Source organism: Anopheles moucheti, chromosome 2, assembly GCF_943734755.1.
Source record: "Anopheles moucheti chromosome 2, idAnoMoucSN_F20_07, whole genome shotgun sequence".
Classification (NCBI taxonomy): domain Eukaryota; kingdom Metazoa; phylum Arthropoda; class Insecta; order Diptera; family Culicidae; genus Anopheles; species Anopheles moucheti.
Genome location: NC_069140.1, coordinates 67,046,269 through 67,061,090, shown reverse-complemented (window position 1 = coordinate 67,061,090; position 14,822 = coordinate 67,046,269). Strand labels below are relative to the sequence as shown.

Sequence of the window (14,822 nt, the reverse complement as noted above, 5' to 3'; positions counted from 1 at the left end):
GCAGCAACCCTTCCTGGATGGCGGCTTGCTGGAAGGTTTCGCACACCGTACCGTTGACGGTTCGCAGATCCTCGTACGATGTTGGACCATTCCGGTAGCAAAGCAGCAGCCGCAAGCAGTAGCGTTCCATCAGCTGCATGCCACAGGACACCATCCGGCCGATCACTGTTTTGTGTCCGGTACATACGAGCCGGATCCAGTGGACGGTTCCCGGTTCCTGCCACGATTGTCGCTGACCCGCCGCTGGTTAACCGTACCGGCAGTAGATCGGTACGTCGTGGTACAACAGCGCTCGAGCAAAGCTGTCGTGTGCCGTAAGCTGGAAGAACCGTGTCAGCATAGTGTGTTTACCGCGGTTCAACACTCTTGAAACGTTTTTATTTGCCCGGAAGAAAACGTTCTGACGACGGTGTGTGTTTTCGCCTGCAACTCGAATCGTATAATCCGCCAGCAGCTGTCCGTCGGTGACAGGTAGCGCACGTCGATGTGCTGCTCGTCGCCGCCTACCGCCAGAGAAACGCTGAGCCGGTCGTGCCCCTTGTACACGTATTTGTACAAATACTTGACGCTGCTGATTGAAGTACACGCCTCGATGTTGATGTGGCAATTATACTTGTGCGTCAACCATGGATTGTAGGGCACGACGTATCGGTTGTCCAGTTCGGTTCCTTGCACCGTCACACTGCGCCCACTGCTTCGGCGACGGTACTGTGGATAGCCATTTTCCGTGCTGTGCGTCTGGTCGGAGTATGGCTTCGGGAACCGCTTCGAGCATTTCCCGTCCTTCATGCAAGGTGCGGTGGGGTTGGCAGCCCCGCACGGTTCATGCATCATGCATGACTGCACCGTATGATACAGCTGCGGGCACGTTACCGGATCGGGCAGCTAGGCCGATCCGAACCGATCGAAGCTTTCGGGCGTCTGCGGTTTGTCTTCCTCGGCGAGAACCATGAGCAGGTGAGCATGGGGTAGGCCACGTTTCTGAAACTCGATCACATGAATGCGAGCCACCTCAAGACCGAGCACTCCAATGCTTAGATCCTTCAGGATGGCTTTCAGCTTGAGCCGGAAAACACGCACGGTAACATCGGGTCGATCCGGGGCCCACTGTCCCGGGAGTAGGCTTCCTGTTATTTCCGGCCATTTCGGGTTGCAAGTGACGGTTACGAACAGGTCCGGCTTGCCCAACGCTCGGACAATGGCCATCGCGTCCAGATATTGCGCCTGCATGTAGCGGTTGCCAGCGACGAATGACGGTCCAAGGATGACACGCGTACCAGTACGCGAGAGGTTCGACGGTTGTGGTACTTCCACAGGCATATTGTTCGGCTGCAGATTCGCGATCGTTCCTTCAGCGCCTGCCAGATCCATAAAACCCACGTACGCCTCGGTGCGAAGCTGTGCCTGGTGTTCTCGCAGATACTTCAAACGCTGTATCTCCATCTTGCAGTACAGGTCGACACGGTACTGCTGGAACAGTCGCCCGCCACGATACAGTAACGTTTCGTCGTTCTCCCGCCAGGCTAAACGATACGCGGCATATTCACGTGGCGTGATTTGACTCGTCGAACGCTCCGACTGCGCCTCAAGATCATGCTCTTCGAACATGCCAGCACCACCATCGGCATGCATTCCGGCTGCTGCTGCTGCTGCCGTCTTGCTCGGCGTTGCACCTTTGGCATACTGTGCGTCCAACCGGCTTCACCCCGCAGAAACAGAATGGGGTATTGCAGCGCGTCTACCAACTGGTTAGTTTCGAAAACTGCCTGCAAAGATCCCGTGGCACGATGCTGCAGCACAATATCCCGCGAAAAATCCCGGGCTCCGGTGGAATCATCGCACACGAACACGCCGCCAACCTCATCTGCGGTCGGTGCGTTGTAGCGGCGTTGATCGATGCCTGGTACCCGCGACCGGATAGAAAGGCGAAGGTCATCTCGCACTGACATGCGTTCGTACGCATGCGTGAACATCGCCGCAACTGGGTTGTGTGTGGTAAACACACGCTGCAGAGTGGCCAAAATGTTGCAATTCACCGCACCCCCCAATGCTGCCGCCCGAGTGTTCAGCATTGCGTCGTACTGCCCTTCCGCGCTTGGATCGTAGAAGTACAGCTGGGCGTAGCATGGTGCATGTCCGGGAAGCACAGCGAGCGACCCGATCCGATGGCAAAGCGCACCTTGTATCCGAAAGTTGTACACTCCGCCGCCAGCGACCCGTCGATCCTGACGTACGGGGTCATTTCCTCGGATCGATGCGCCCATCGAGGTGAAGGCAAACGCGTTGTTGTACCGGCGGATGTTGCGCATGAATTCCGATACATCAAACAATTGGCGCAATTCTGCTGGCGGCTCGGGAAACGGTAGCAGCACAACTTGTCCACTGTTGCAGCAAACAGTGGGCGGCTCTCCGGGCCACTTGATAGCGGAACAGAAGCTACAAGCGGCTCGTGCTGCAAGCGTGTGAAGCGCAGGATGGTTGTACGCTTCGTGGTTGCCGTGTGCCACTCTCAGTTGCCCTGTCATACCATGCTGGAATAGGTATCGGCGCTGCCGATCTGCCTCTTGGTCGCGAAGTTGGCGCATGTACGTTTGCAACTGCTGTTGCACGGGCACGGTGATAACTGGTGCTGGTGCCGGTACCGATACCGATGATGTTCTCGCTGAAGATGGGCCTGGCTGTGAGCTGGTGGGATCGACTACAGCTGCAACAATCGAGGCTGGTACAATTGGTCCACCTGAGGATACAACGCTGGTGGAATTGGCTTCGCGCCGCCGGGCTCCGTAGAGGGCGCTCCGTTTCCTAGCCAGTCTTACCTTCCGTTCGGCTGCTGTTTCTCGCGGTGGGGTGGAGTACCGTGCGTCGATCTCCAACCGGCTCGGATCCAAAGTACGTTGCTGTCCTGATACAGTCGGCGACTAATCACTAGGTAATGACTAGCTTAAGAAGCCCGGTTACAGGGCTACGCACGCTAACTCGGGGCTTGGTGGTGAGGAGGGGACAGTGAGGAACTTTTGGGATGAAGCAGCTCGGGGAGTGTAAGTGACTTGAGAATGGAGAAATTTGTTGAGTGTAAAAAAGTTGGGGTAAGGATGCAATTGGTGAGTGTAAGGAAGTTGGAGTAAAGATAAATCTGGTGTTATACTTTCGGATGATGAATTTTGTCGACTTACTCGGTTGGTGGTTGGATTGTAAAAGAGCGCATTTTATTAATCTATTTGCTATGAGGTGCATAACAACGGATGTCTTATGCAATCGGTTTACGCCCGCGAGTCGGGCGATTGCATATCCTGCTGCTGTCGAGCAGCTTCCAAATTCCTGCTGTCGAGCCAGTTGAATATTCCCTACAGGTGTAAGGAAACACTGGTGGGCAAAAAATTTCGTGGCAAGGACGGGGTGGAGGCGCATAAACGTCCGACCGGTTAGGTTGCTGGTAGGTTTGGCTGCGGGGCCGCAAGCAATGGAAACTCAGCAAGGACACACGGGGACGATGCACACACACGCATCGTTGGTATCTAGCCGTCTTGTTCCTGGTCTGGTAGATAAGTTGTTTGCAACCACTCGATACACGTGGTACGATCGACGCCTTACCCACTAAACCCCTCCTCGAGCTGATCCAGGCTGGCAAAGAATGGTCACCGCAGAGTACAGGAAAGTATGGTTAAGAGCATGTAAAAAAGAAAGAAAAAGGAAAAGAAAGAAAACGAAAAAGAAAGCATTTAGTAAGGTGTGAGATGGTACTCCTGGCATGAGTTGTGGGTTTACCTTTGTTCGCCGTGTCCAGGTGTGTCCGTGTGCTCCAAAAGGATGAAAACCGAGACGTGCATGGAAGTAAAGTTCAAAAGAGAAATGGTTGCATTAAGTAAATGAAGCATTGTCCCATTGCCCCCAAAGAATGAGCTAATACAACCCAGACTAGATTTAACTAGATGATTTACCCAGGCTAGATGATTTACCCAGGTAGATTTAAACGATAGCAGTGCGAAAAACGTTGCCGAGTGCTACGCATATCACACAGTAAGTAAGTAGTTAGCTAAAGAGTTATTTGAATCGTCCATCTTAACCCAACTAACACTACAGTCTTATAGCATTTTCGTACTGTTTAAAGTACCAAAAACCTGTTGTTTGTTACATTAGGCGGCGAACTGAAACTTTGCTGATTGCATTTGGAGCGAACAGTGCACCAATTTGGCATTGGATCTAATCACGTTAAAGAATTTCTTGAAATGCAGAAAAATGCAATTCGGATCTGCTACATTCAACATTGAATTGTGCATAACTGTTGTTTATGATTTGAATGTTAAGCTCTCAATTAGTAATGCATACTATACTCCTTTCACAATATTCAATGTACCGGCCTGGTGGCGTCGTTCTTTCGCCTGTCAGTACCGGCAACGAATCCTGTCCGGACCGTTCCTTCGTTCGCAGGGCTGACTATTTTGCTACGGGTAACTAAAGCCTCGGAAATCACGGTGACCTGGAGACCCGTGCACACATCGATCGGCATCTCACACTATCACTTGCATGATAGGTGAGAGCCTGTGCCCGACACACGTCGAGGGCCATCGGTACTCAATGATCGGCATCTTCCGCTATCATCCAGATGATAGGGAAGAGCCTGCACCACGCCATCCCGTGCTCCAGGTCACGGCGAACGCACCCCCAAATAGAGCCAAGCCATGAAAAACAATTTCGACCATCAGGAGCAGGATCGCTATAGATCGTTTCTGCACTGCTGGCGAGCAACTGTGCGAAACATGGCCACTGCCACGCAGACACCCGAGGTGTCCTGTTGCTTTATAGGTTGATCCCGGCACAGCTGGCGAGCAACTGGGTGCAACGTGGAGACCGCCACGCAGACACCCGACATGCTCAGTTGTTGAACAGGGTGGTCCCAGCACAGCTGGCGAGTAACTGGGTGAAACGTGGACACTGCCACGCAAACACCCGACATGCTCAGTTGCTGTACCTAGTGCATTACAGCAAGACCGACAACCGCCAGGGCCACGATCGGCATCTTACGCTGTCATTTCCATGACAGGTAAGAGCCTACTCAACACACTCACTGTGCATTCACTGAGCATGGGCATCTTACGCTATCATCCACATGATAGGTAAGAGCCTGCTCCTGGTTATCACGGTCATCCCGAACAAATGCGGTGCTCTATTGGCCTGTAATATCGAAACAATTACGCACTTCATGTGCACCTTGAAAGGTGTGATAACCTGGCAGTTTTGGCTTCCCCTAACTTTATTTACCAGTACAGGATAGTCAGCACTGCGTTTGGTACCGGTTTTGTCGTGGGAAAGGCTAGTGTCATCGCCACCACCTACGACACTGGGCTGCTGGTTCGGTAAAAAAGAGACAAATTAATAAGAACATAGTGCCAAATAAACCCTGCCGGAACTGTTCATCAAATCCGTAAATTCGAAAATAACCGATCCATGCGCAAACGCTTGGCACACACGCATATCGTCCGTGACCTGGACACCCATGCACACATCACGGGTCACGGCGAACGCGCCCATAAGTAAAACCATGCTCACCAATAGCATGGGGTAGAAATTAAGAATCACATTTGCTTGTGTTACATTGTGGAACAACGTTTTCGACAACACAACAAAAGTTACACACATTGCACATTGCATTGAATGTGACAGACCCAACTTGCATTCTTACGCATTGTAAGAAGTTGTTTCACACGGTTGGATTCAATGCAAAATTGGTGCACTGTTCGCTCCAAATGCAATCAGCAAAATTTCAGTTTGCCGCCTAATGCAACAAACAACAGGTTTTTGGTACTTTAAACTGTATGAAAATGCTTTAAGACTGTAGTTTTAGTTGGGTTAAGATAGATGATTCAAATAACTCTTCAGCTAACTAATTACTTACTGTGTGATTTGCGTAGCATTCTGTACCATTTTGCGCATTGCTGTCATTCAAATGTTGTTACCATCTGCGTTTGCAGTGGTGGTCCTAGTGGTGGCAACAGCAGCAGCAACTCCAACAGCCAACACCAAGCGCAGGAAGAGCGTCGCGAGGGGTATAGCAGCAGTAAGTAATGACACCGCGTGTAGTAGTCAACTTTAACTAAGGACAATGTGTTCGAATTGTTGGTTGGTTAGTACTTGCAGATGGCAGCCGCAGCTGGTTCGCGCGAAGGGATACCGAAACCCTAGAGGAGCATCGCGAGTGGGTCAGTAGCTGTAAGTACAAACATGAAGGCATGACTGGTGAATTAGTGAAGGAAATCGGTGCAACTAATAGTAACGTTCCGTTTGTATGATTTTGGCTATACTTACAGTGGATGGCAACCGTGGCTACTTTGCCGTTCGATACAGCGAAACGCGCGTATACCATCGGGAATGGTACGGCTGCTGTAAGTAGTAAAGACTGCGAGTTAAACCGGCTCTGCCAGTTGAGTAGTATTGTTCACGATTTTGTTTTACTTACAGATAACAGCAGCAGTACCAATCGGTCCACTCGTGAACGAAACTGCGAGAGGTAAGAAAATGAGTGAACGGAAACGTACAGCGGATAGATAATACTTACGCCTTTGCCGTTTTTTTCTTACAACCGTAAGAAATAGATCCGGTCGCGACCATATCCATCACACCGATAGGACGGAGGATAATGCGGGCAAAACAGCAGCTGTACCACGATGTAAGTAGATACAGAAGCAACGAATATCGTAACTAATGAGGAAACTAATTATCGTTTGTTTGTTTTTCTGTTTTTAGTACTTACCTAAACGCGGTATGGGGTTCAACTGTCGACGACCTCACGGTACACAATATTTTTGGTGGAGACACCTTCCTCGTCGGCACGTTCCGGGTTCGGGATCAGCACAGCTATGTTTGCCCGTGATGTTACACGCGATAGCGCGACGTACAGCTAGCCATGGGCAAAAACATCCTGCGGCAGATAGAGACCCAAATGGTGCAGTGATTGCCCTTGCGACTTGTTGATGGCCATCGCAAAGCACAGTTGCACCGGAAACTATTTACGGCGGATCTGGAACGGGTGCCCTTTATCGTTGCTGTCACAGTAGATGCGAGGCAGCAGCACGTCCTCACCTCGCCGCTTGCCCGTCAGTATTTTGGCTCGCAAACAATTTCGTTTTAGGTCCACAATCTGGAGACGCGTACCATTACACAACCCCATATCGGAATTGAGGTTGCGCAATAAAAGGACCGGCGCAAATCGCTTCTGCCGCAACCGGTACTCCGAAGGAAGCTGCAGATGTTCGTGTTCCTCCGGGTTGACCAACGGATCGACCGAACGGTACTCCTGTTCAGGCTCAGGTATTCGGTCTAGTACCACGTTGTTCACGCTGGTCACATCAACGTTCAGCGGCGACAAAATCGCGCGATCCGAAAAGAAGGCCGGGTCCCGATAGTACCGTGCGATGTCCGGGTAGATCTTCGCGATCAGGGCGTTGATGGCGTGTGCCGAATTCCCCGAACGGGGCACTACCATGTCCAGCGGTAGCTTCGCGAACGAACGGTCCAGCCCTGCAAACGTATCGTGCCGTCCTTCACCGATACGTAGCAGAAAGTTGGCGAAATGCTGCAGCTCGCTGGCTCGAGTAGCGTTTGGTGCCGTGCGTACCCGCATGTTGACGCGCAACCGAAGCGACCTGTACAGGGCCATAGCGTGCTCTTCTTGATGCTTTCGTTAACAATTTGTGCATCCGTGCCCTTCGGTACGATCGGCAAAATTTGCCGAAAGTCACCGGACAGCAGCACCACCTTGCCGCCGAAAGCACGCTGCACGCCCGTCACGTCCTGCAGGGTTCGATCGACTGCTTCGATACTACTCATAGACGCCTCATCTCACACGATCAGCGTTGCCTGATGAATTTGCTCGGCTCGTTTCGACTCGATCGGTATGCTGCAGGTGGAGTATTCGTTTAAGTCGAGTGGCAACTTAAACGTCGAGTGTACAGTTTTCCCTCCTGTTAGCAATAGTGCTGCTTTGCCACTTGCTGCGGTCGCAAGCGCAATTCCTGATCGCGACGAGTGTACGCTAAAATCGTTGAGCTGGTGTAACGTTCCAAGGGTAGCATCAAGCTCCGTGACCGGATATGCTCGCTCAGCAGTGATGAACTCGTTCACATCGTCATCGTCCATGAGGTGTGCCTGAACGTGTTCATACTCGGCAAGCTGAGGCATTCCCGGGAAGCCGGCCAAATCCGTCGCCGGTGTCGTCCCACGCAGGTAGCGATCGATCGCGCTCAGCGCACGGAAGTGTTCGATGTCACTCAGCAGCAGTTCAAATCGGACACTTCCGGCGTGTACCGGCCGCGATTGCCGCGGTGAAAATCTTCACACAGCTCGACCGCATAGCTGTCCCACAAACTGCGCGGGTTTTGGGGCATCCCGGACGCGAGGATGAGCGCGAAGAAATGGCGCAACTGGGCGGGCATACGTTAGGAGGCCGCTTCCCGGAGAGCACGATCTCACTCAGAGTCATCCTGCAGCAACCCTTCCTGGATGGCGGCTTGCTGGAAGGTTTCGCACACCGTACCGTTGACGGTTCGCAGATCCTCGTACGATGTTGGACCATTCCGGTAGCAAAGCAGCAGCCGCAAGCAGTAGCGTTCCATCAGCTGCATACCACAGGACACCATCCGGCCGATCACTGTTTTGTGTCCGGTACATACGAGCCGGATCCAGTGGACGGTTCCCGGTTCCTGCCACGATTGTCGCTGACCCGCCGCTGGTTAACCGTACCGGCAGTAGATCGGTACGTCGTGGTACAACAGCGCTCGAGCAAAGCTGTCGTGTGCCGTAAGCTGGAAGAACCGTGTCAGCATAGTGTGTTTACCGCGGTTCAACACTCTTGAAACGTTTTTATTTGCCCGGAAGAAAACGTTCTGACGACGGTGTGTGTTTTCGCCTGCAACTCGAATCGTATAATCCGCCAGCAGCTGTCCGTCGGTGACAGGTAGCGCACGTCGATGTGCTGCTCGTCGCCGCCTACCGCCAGAGAAACGCTGAGCCGGTCGTGCCCCTTGTACACGTATTTGTACAAATACTTGACGCTGCTGATTGAAGTACACGCCTCGATGTTGATGTGGCAATTATACTTGTGCGTCAACCATGGATTGTAGGGCACGACGTATCGGTTGTCCAGTTCGGTTCCTTGCACCGTCACACTGCGCCCACTGCTTCGGCGACGGTACTGTGGATAGCCATTTTCCGTGCTGTGCGTCTGGTCGGAGTATGGCTTCGGGAACCGCTTCGAGCATTTCCCGTCCTTCATGCAAGGTGCGGTGGGGTTGGCAGCCCCGCACGGTTCATGCATCATGCATGACTGCACCGTATGATACAGCTGCGGGCACGTTACCGGATCGGGCAGCTAGGCCGATCCGAACCGATCGAAGCTTTCGGGCGTCTGCGGTTTGTCTTCCTCGGCGAGAACCATGAGCAGGTGAGCATGGGGTAGGCCACGTTTCTGAAACTCGATCACATGAATGCGAGCCACCTCAAGACCGAGCACTCCAATGCTTAGATCCTTCAGGATGGCTTTCAGCTTGAGCCGGAAAACACGCACGGTAACATCGGGTCGATCCGGGGCCCACTGTCCCGGGAGTAGGCTTCCTGTTATTTCCGGCCATTTCGGGTTGCAAGTGACGGTTACGAACAGGTCCGGCTTGCCCAACGCTCGGACAATGGCCATCGCGTCCAGATATTGCGCCTGCATGTAGCGGTTGCCAGCGACGAATGAGGGTCCAAGGATGACACGCGTACCAGTACGCGAGAGGTTCGACGGTTGTGGTACTTCCACAGGCATATTGTTCGGCTGCAGATTCGCGATCGTTCCTTCAGCGCCTGCCAGATCCATAAAACCCACGTACGCCTCGGTGCGAAGCTGTGCCTGGTGTTCTCGCAGATACTTCAAACGCTGTATCTCCATCTTGCAGTACAGGTCGACACGGTACTGCTGGAACAGTCGCCCGCCACGATACAGTAACGTTTCGTCGTTCTCCCGCCAGGCTAAACGATACGCGGCATATTCACGTGGCGTGATTTGACTCGTCGAACGCTCCGACTGCGCCTCAAGATCATGCTCTTCGAACATGCCAGCACCACCATCGGCATGCATTCCGGCTGCTGCTGCTGCTGCCGTCTTGCTCGGCGTTGCACCTTTGGCATACTGTGCGTCCAACCGGCTTCACCCCGCAGAAACAGAATGGGGTATTGCAGCGCGTCTACCAACTGGTTAGTTTCGAAAACTGCCTGCAAAGATCCCGTGGCACGATGCTGCAGCACAATATCCCGCGAAAAATCCCGGGCTCCGGTGGAATCATCGCACACGAACACGCCGCCAACCTCATCTGCGGTCGGTGCGTTGTAGCGGCGTTGATCGATGCCTGGTACCCGCGACCGGATAGAAAGGCGAAGGTCATCTCGCACTGACATGCGTTCGTACGCATGCGTGAACATCGCCGCAACTGGGTTGTGTGTGGTAAACACACGCTGCAGAGTGGCCAAAATGTTGCAATTCACCGCACCCCCCAATGCTGCCGCCCGAGTGTTCAGCATTGCGTCGTACTGCCCTTCCGCGCTTGGATCGTAGAAGTACAGCTGGGCGTAGCATGGTGCATGTCCGGGAAGCACAGCGAGCGACCCGATCCGATGGCAAAGCGCACCTTGTATCCGAAAGTTGTACACTCCGCCGCCAGCGACCCGTCGATCCTGACGTACGGGGTCATTTCCTCGGATCGATGCGCCCATCGAGGTGAAGGCAAACGCGTTGTTGTACCGGCGGATGTTGCGCATGAATTCCGATACATCAAACAATTGGCGCAATTCTGCTGGCGGCTCGGGAAACGGTAGCAGCACAACTTGTCCACTGTTGCAGCAAACAGTGGGCGGCTCTCCGGGCCACTTGATAGCGGAACAGAAGCTACAAGCGGCTCGTGCTGCAAGCGTGTGAAGCGCAGGATGGTTGTACGCTTCGTGGTTGCCGTGTGCCACTCTCAGTTGCCCTGTCATACCATGCTGGAATAGGTATCGGCGCTGCCGATCTGCCTCTTGGTCGCGAAGTTGGCGCATGTACGTTTGCAACTGCTGTTGCACGGGCACGGTGATAACTGGTGCTAGTGCCGGTACCGATACCGATGATGTTCTCGCTGAAGATGGGCCTGGCTGTGGGCTGGTGGGATCGACTACAGCTGCAACAATCGAGGCTGGTACAATTGGTCCACCTGAGGATACAACGCTGGTGGAATTGGCTTCGCGCCGCCGGGCTCCGTAGAGGGCGCTCCGTTTCCTAGCCAGTCTTACCTTCCGTTCGGCTGCTGTTTCTCGCGGTGGGGTGGAGTACCGTGCGTCGATCTCCAACCGGCTCGGATCCAAAGTACGTTGCTGTCCTGATACAGTCGGCGACGTTGAAGTTAGTGCAGCTGGTGTTGCTGGTGCAGCTGGTTCGACTGCTGGTGCTGGTTCTGCTGCACCGGAAGAAGCAATCGTTGCTCGAGCATGGCATCGCTTTTTGGCTCTGTACAGTGCCTGCCGCTTTCGCGCGAGCCGTGCCTTCCGTTCGCTAGCTGTTTCTAGCGGTGGGGTGGGGTATCTTGCAGCGACATCCCTTTCTCTTGCGCCAGAATTTTGTTGCATCTCTTCGTTGATACCTGCTGTTGGCGTAAAGGAAAGACACTCTGGATTGCTGTGGACATTATGCTTAGCATATACGTTAAAATACCTGACACGGTGTCAACCGGGACACTACTATTGTTCACACTGCTGGAACTCATCGTATAAAACGTGTAGCCTTCGAAAAATCGAAACAAACCTAACACTATGAACGGCAAAACTGTTATATCTAAATGTAATCTGGTATGTAATTCTAATCCCTGCAATAGCGATAAAAATAAATGAATCAAACCTGTAGTAAACTTAAATCAAAGCAAACCCTTTTCCTACACAGAACTTTGCAAAACTTGGCGAAAAAATCAACGTGCGTTGCAATGGCGTGATGACTTTCAAATGAATTGATTTTTGGTAATGACTAGCTTAAGAAGCCCGGTTACAGGGCTACGCACGCTAACTCGGGGCTTGGTGGTGAGGAGGGGACAGTGAGGAACTTTTGGGATGAAGCAGCTCGGGGAGTGTAAGTGACTTGAGAATGGAGAAATTTGTTGAGTGTAAAAAAGTTGGGGTAAGGATGCAATTGGTGAGTGTAAGGAAGTTGGAGTAAAGATAAATCTGGTGTTATACTTTCGGATGATGAATTTTGTCGACTTACTCGGTTGGTGGTTGGATTGTAAAAGAGCGCATTTTATTAATCTATTTGCTATGAGGTGCATAACAACGGATGTCTTATGCAATCGGTTTACGCCCGCGAGTCGGGCGATTGCATATCCTGCTGCTGTCGAGCAGCTTCCAAATTCCTGCTGTCGAGCCAGTTGAATATTCCCTACAGGTGTAAGGAAACACTGGTGGGCAAAAAATTTCGTGGCAAGGACGGGGTGGAGGCGCATAAACGTCCGACCGGTTAGGTTGCTGGTAGGTTTGGCTGCGGGGCCGCAAGCAATGGAAACTCAGCAAGGACACACGGGGACGATGCACACACACGCATCGTTGGTATCTAGCAGCCGTCTTGTTCCTGGTCTGGTAGATAAGTTGTTTGCAACCACTCGATACACGTGGTACGATCGACGCCTTACCCACTAAACCCCTCCTCGAGCTGATCCAGGCTGGCAAAGAATGGTCACCGCAGAGTACAGGAAAGTATGGTTAAGAGCATGTAAAAAAGAAAGAAAAAGGAAAAGAAAGAAAACGAAAAAGAAAGCATTTAGTAAGGTGTGAGATGGTACTCCTGGCATGAGTTGTGGGTTTACCTTTGTTCGCCGTGTCCAGGTGTGTCCGTGTGCTCCAAAAGGATGAAAACCGAGACGTGCATGGAAGTAAAGTTCAAAAGAGAAATGGTTGCATTAAGTAAATGAAGCATTGTCCCATTGCCCCCAAAGAATGAGCTAATACAACCCAGACTAGATTTAACTAGATGATTTACCCAGGCTAGATGATTTACCCAGGTAGATTTAAACGATAGCAGTGCGAAAAACGTTGCCGAGTGCTACGCATATCACACAGTAAGTAAGTAGTTAGCTAAAGAGTTATTTGAATCGTCCATCTTAACCCAACTAACACTACAGTCTTATAGCATTTTCGTACTGTTTAAAGTACCAAAAACCTGTTGTTTGTTACATTAGGCGGCGAACTGAAACTTTGCTGATTGCATTTGGAGCGAACAGTGCACCAATTTGGCATTGGATCTAATCACGTTAAAGAACTTCTTGAAATGCAGAAAAATGCAATTCGGATCTGCTACATTCAACATTGAATTGTGCATAACTGTTGTTTATGATTTGAATGTTAAGCTCTCAATTAGTAATGCATACTATACTCCTTTCACAATATTCAATGTACCGGCCTGGTGGCGTCGTTCTTTCGCCTGTCAGTACCGGCAACGAATCCTGTCCGGACCGTTCCTTCGTTCGCAGGGCTGACTATTTTGCTACGGGTAACTAAAGCCTCGGAAATCACGGTGACCTGGAGACCCGTGCACACATCGATCGGCATCTCACACTATCACTTGCATGATAGGTGAGAGCCTGTGCCCGACACACGTCGAGGGCCATCGGTACTCAATGATCGGCATCTTCCGCTATCATCCAGATGATAGGGAAGAGCCTGCACCACGCCATCCCGTGCTCCAGGTCACGGCGAACGCACCCCCAAATAGAGCCAAGCCATGAAAAACAATTTCGACCATCAGGAGCAGGATCGCTATAGATCGTTTCTGCACTGCTGGCGAGCAACTGTGCGAAACATGGCCACTGCCACGCAGACACCCGAGGTGTCCTGTTGCTTTATAGGTTGATCCCGGCACAGCTGGCGAGCAACTGGGTGCAACGTGGAGACCGCCACGCAGACACCCGACATGCTCAGTTGTTGAACAGGGTGGTCCCAGCACAGCTGGCGAGTAACTGGGTGAAACGTGGACACTGCCACGCAAACACCCGACATGCTCAGTTGCTGTACCTAGTGCATTACAGCAAGACCGACAACCGCCAGGGCCACGATCGGCATCTTACGCTGTCATTTCCATGACAGGTAAGAGCCTACTCAACACACTCACTGTGCATTCACTGAGCATGGGCATCTTACGCTATCATCCACATGATAGGTAAGAGCCTGCTCCTGGTTATCACGGTCATCCCGAACAAATGCGGTGCTCTATTGGCCTGTAATATCGAAACAATTACGCACTTCATGTGCACCTTGAAAGGTGTGATAACCTGGCAGTTTTGGCTTCCCCTAACTTTATTTACCAGTACAGGATAGTCAGCACTGCGTTTGGTACCGGTTTTGTCGTGGGAAAGGCTAGTGTCATCGCCACCACCTACGACACTGGGCTGCTGGTTCGGTAAAAAAGAGACAAATTAATAAGAACATAGTGCCAAATAAACCCTGCCGGAACTGTTCATCAAATCCGTAAATTCGAAAATAACCGATCCATGCGCAAACGCTTGGCACACACGCATATCGTCCGTGACCTGGACACCCATGCACACATCACGGGTCACGGCGAACGCGCCCATAAGTAAAACCATGCTCACCAATAGCATGGGGTAGAAATTAAGAATCACATTTGCTTGTGTTACATTGTGGAACAACGTTTTCGACAACACAACAAAAGTTACACACATTGCACATTGCATTGAATGTGACAGACCCAACTTGCATTCTTACGCATTGTAAGAAGTTGTTTCACACGGTTGGATTCAATGCAAAATTGGTGCACTGTT

At 51.8% G+C, this 14,822-nt stretch overlaps 1 protein-coding gene across 1 annotated transcript; it reads right to left on the bottom strand.

Moving 5' to 3' along the window:
• Positions 1-7,000: 7,000 nt before the first annotated feature.
• Positions 7,001-7,618, bottom strand: LOC128298044 (uncharacterized). The gene has a single exon (XM_053033778.1). It carries the CDS (start codon positions 7,616-7,618, stop codon positions 7,001-7,003), a length of 618 nt encoding a protein of 205 aa, XP_052889738.1.
• Positions 7,619-14,822: the final 7,204 nt, after the last annotated feature.

Excerpts from the sequence above, each read along its gene's own strand:
- LOC128298044 (XM_053033778.1), bottom strand. The coding sequence starts at position 7,618 with ATGCGGGTACGCACGGCACCAAACGCTACTCGAGCCAGCGAGCTGCAG.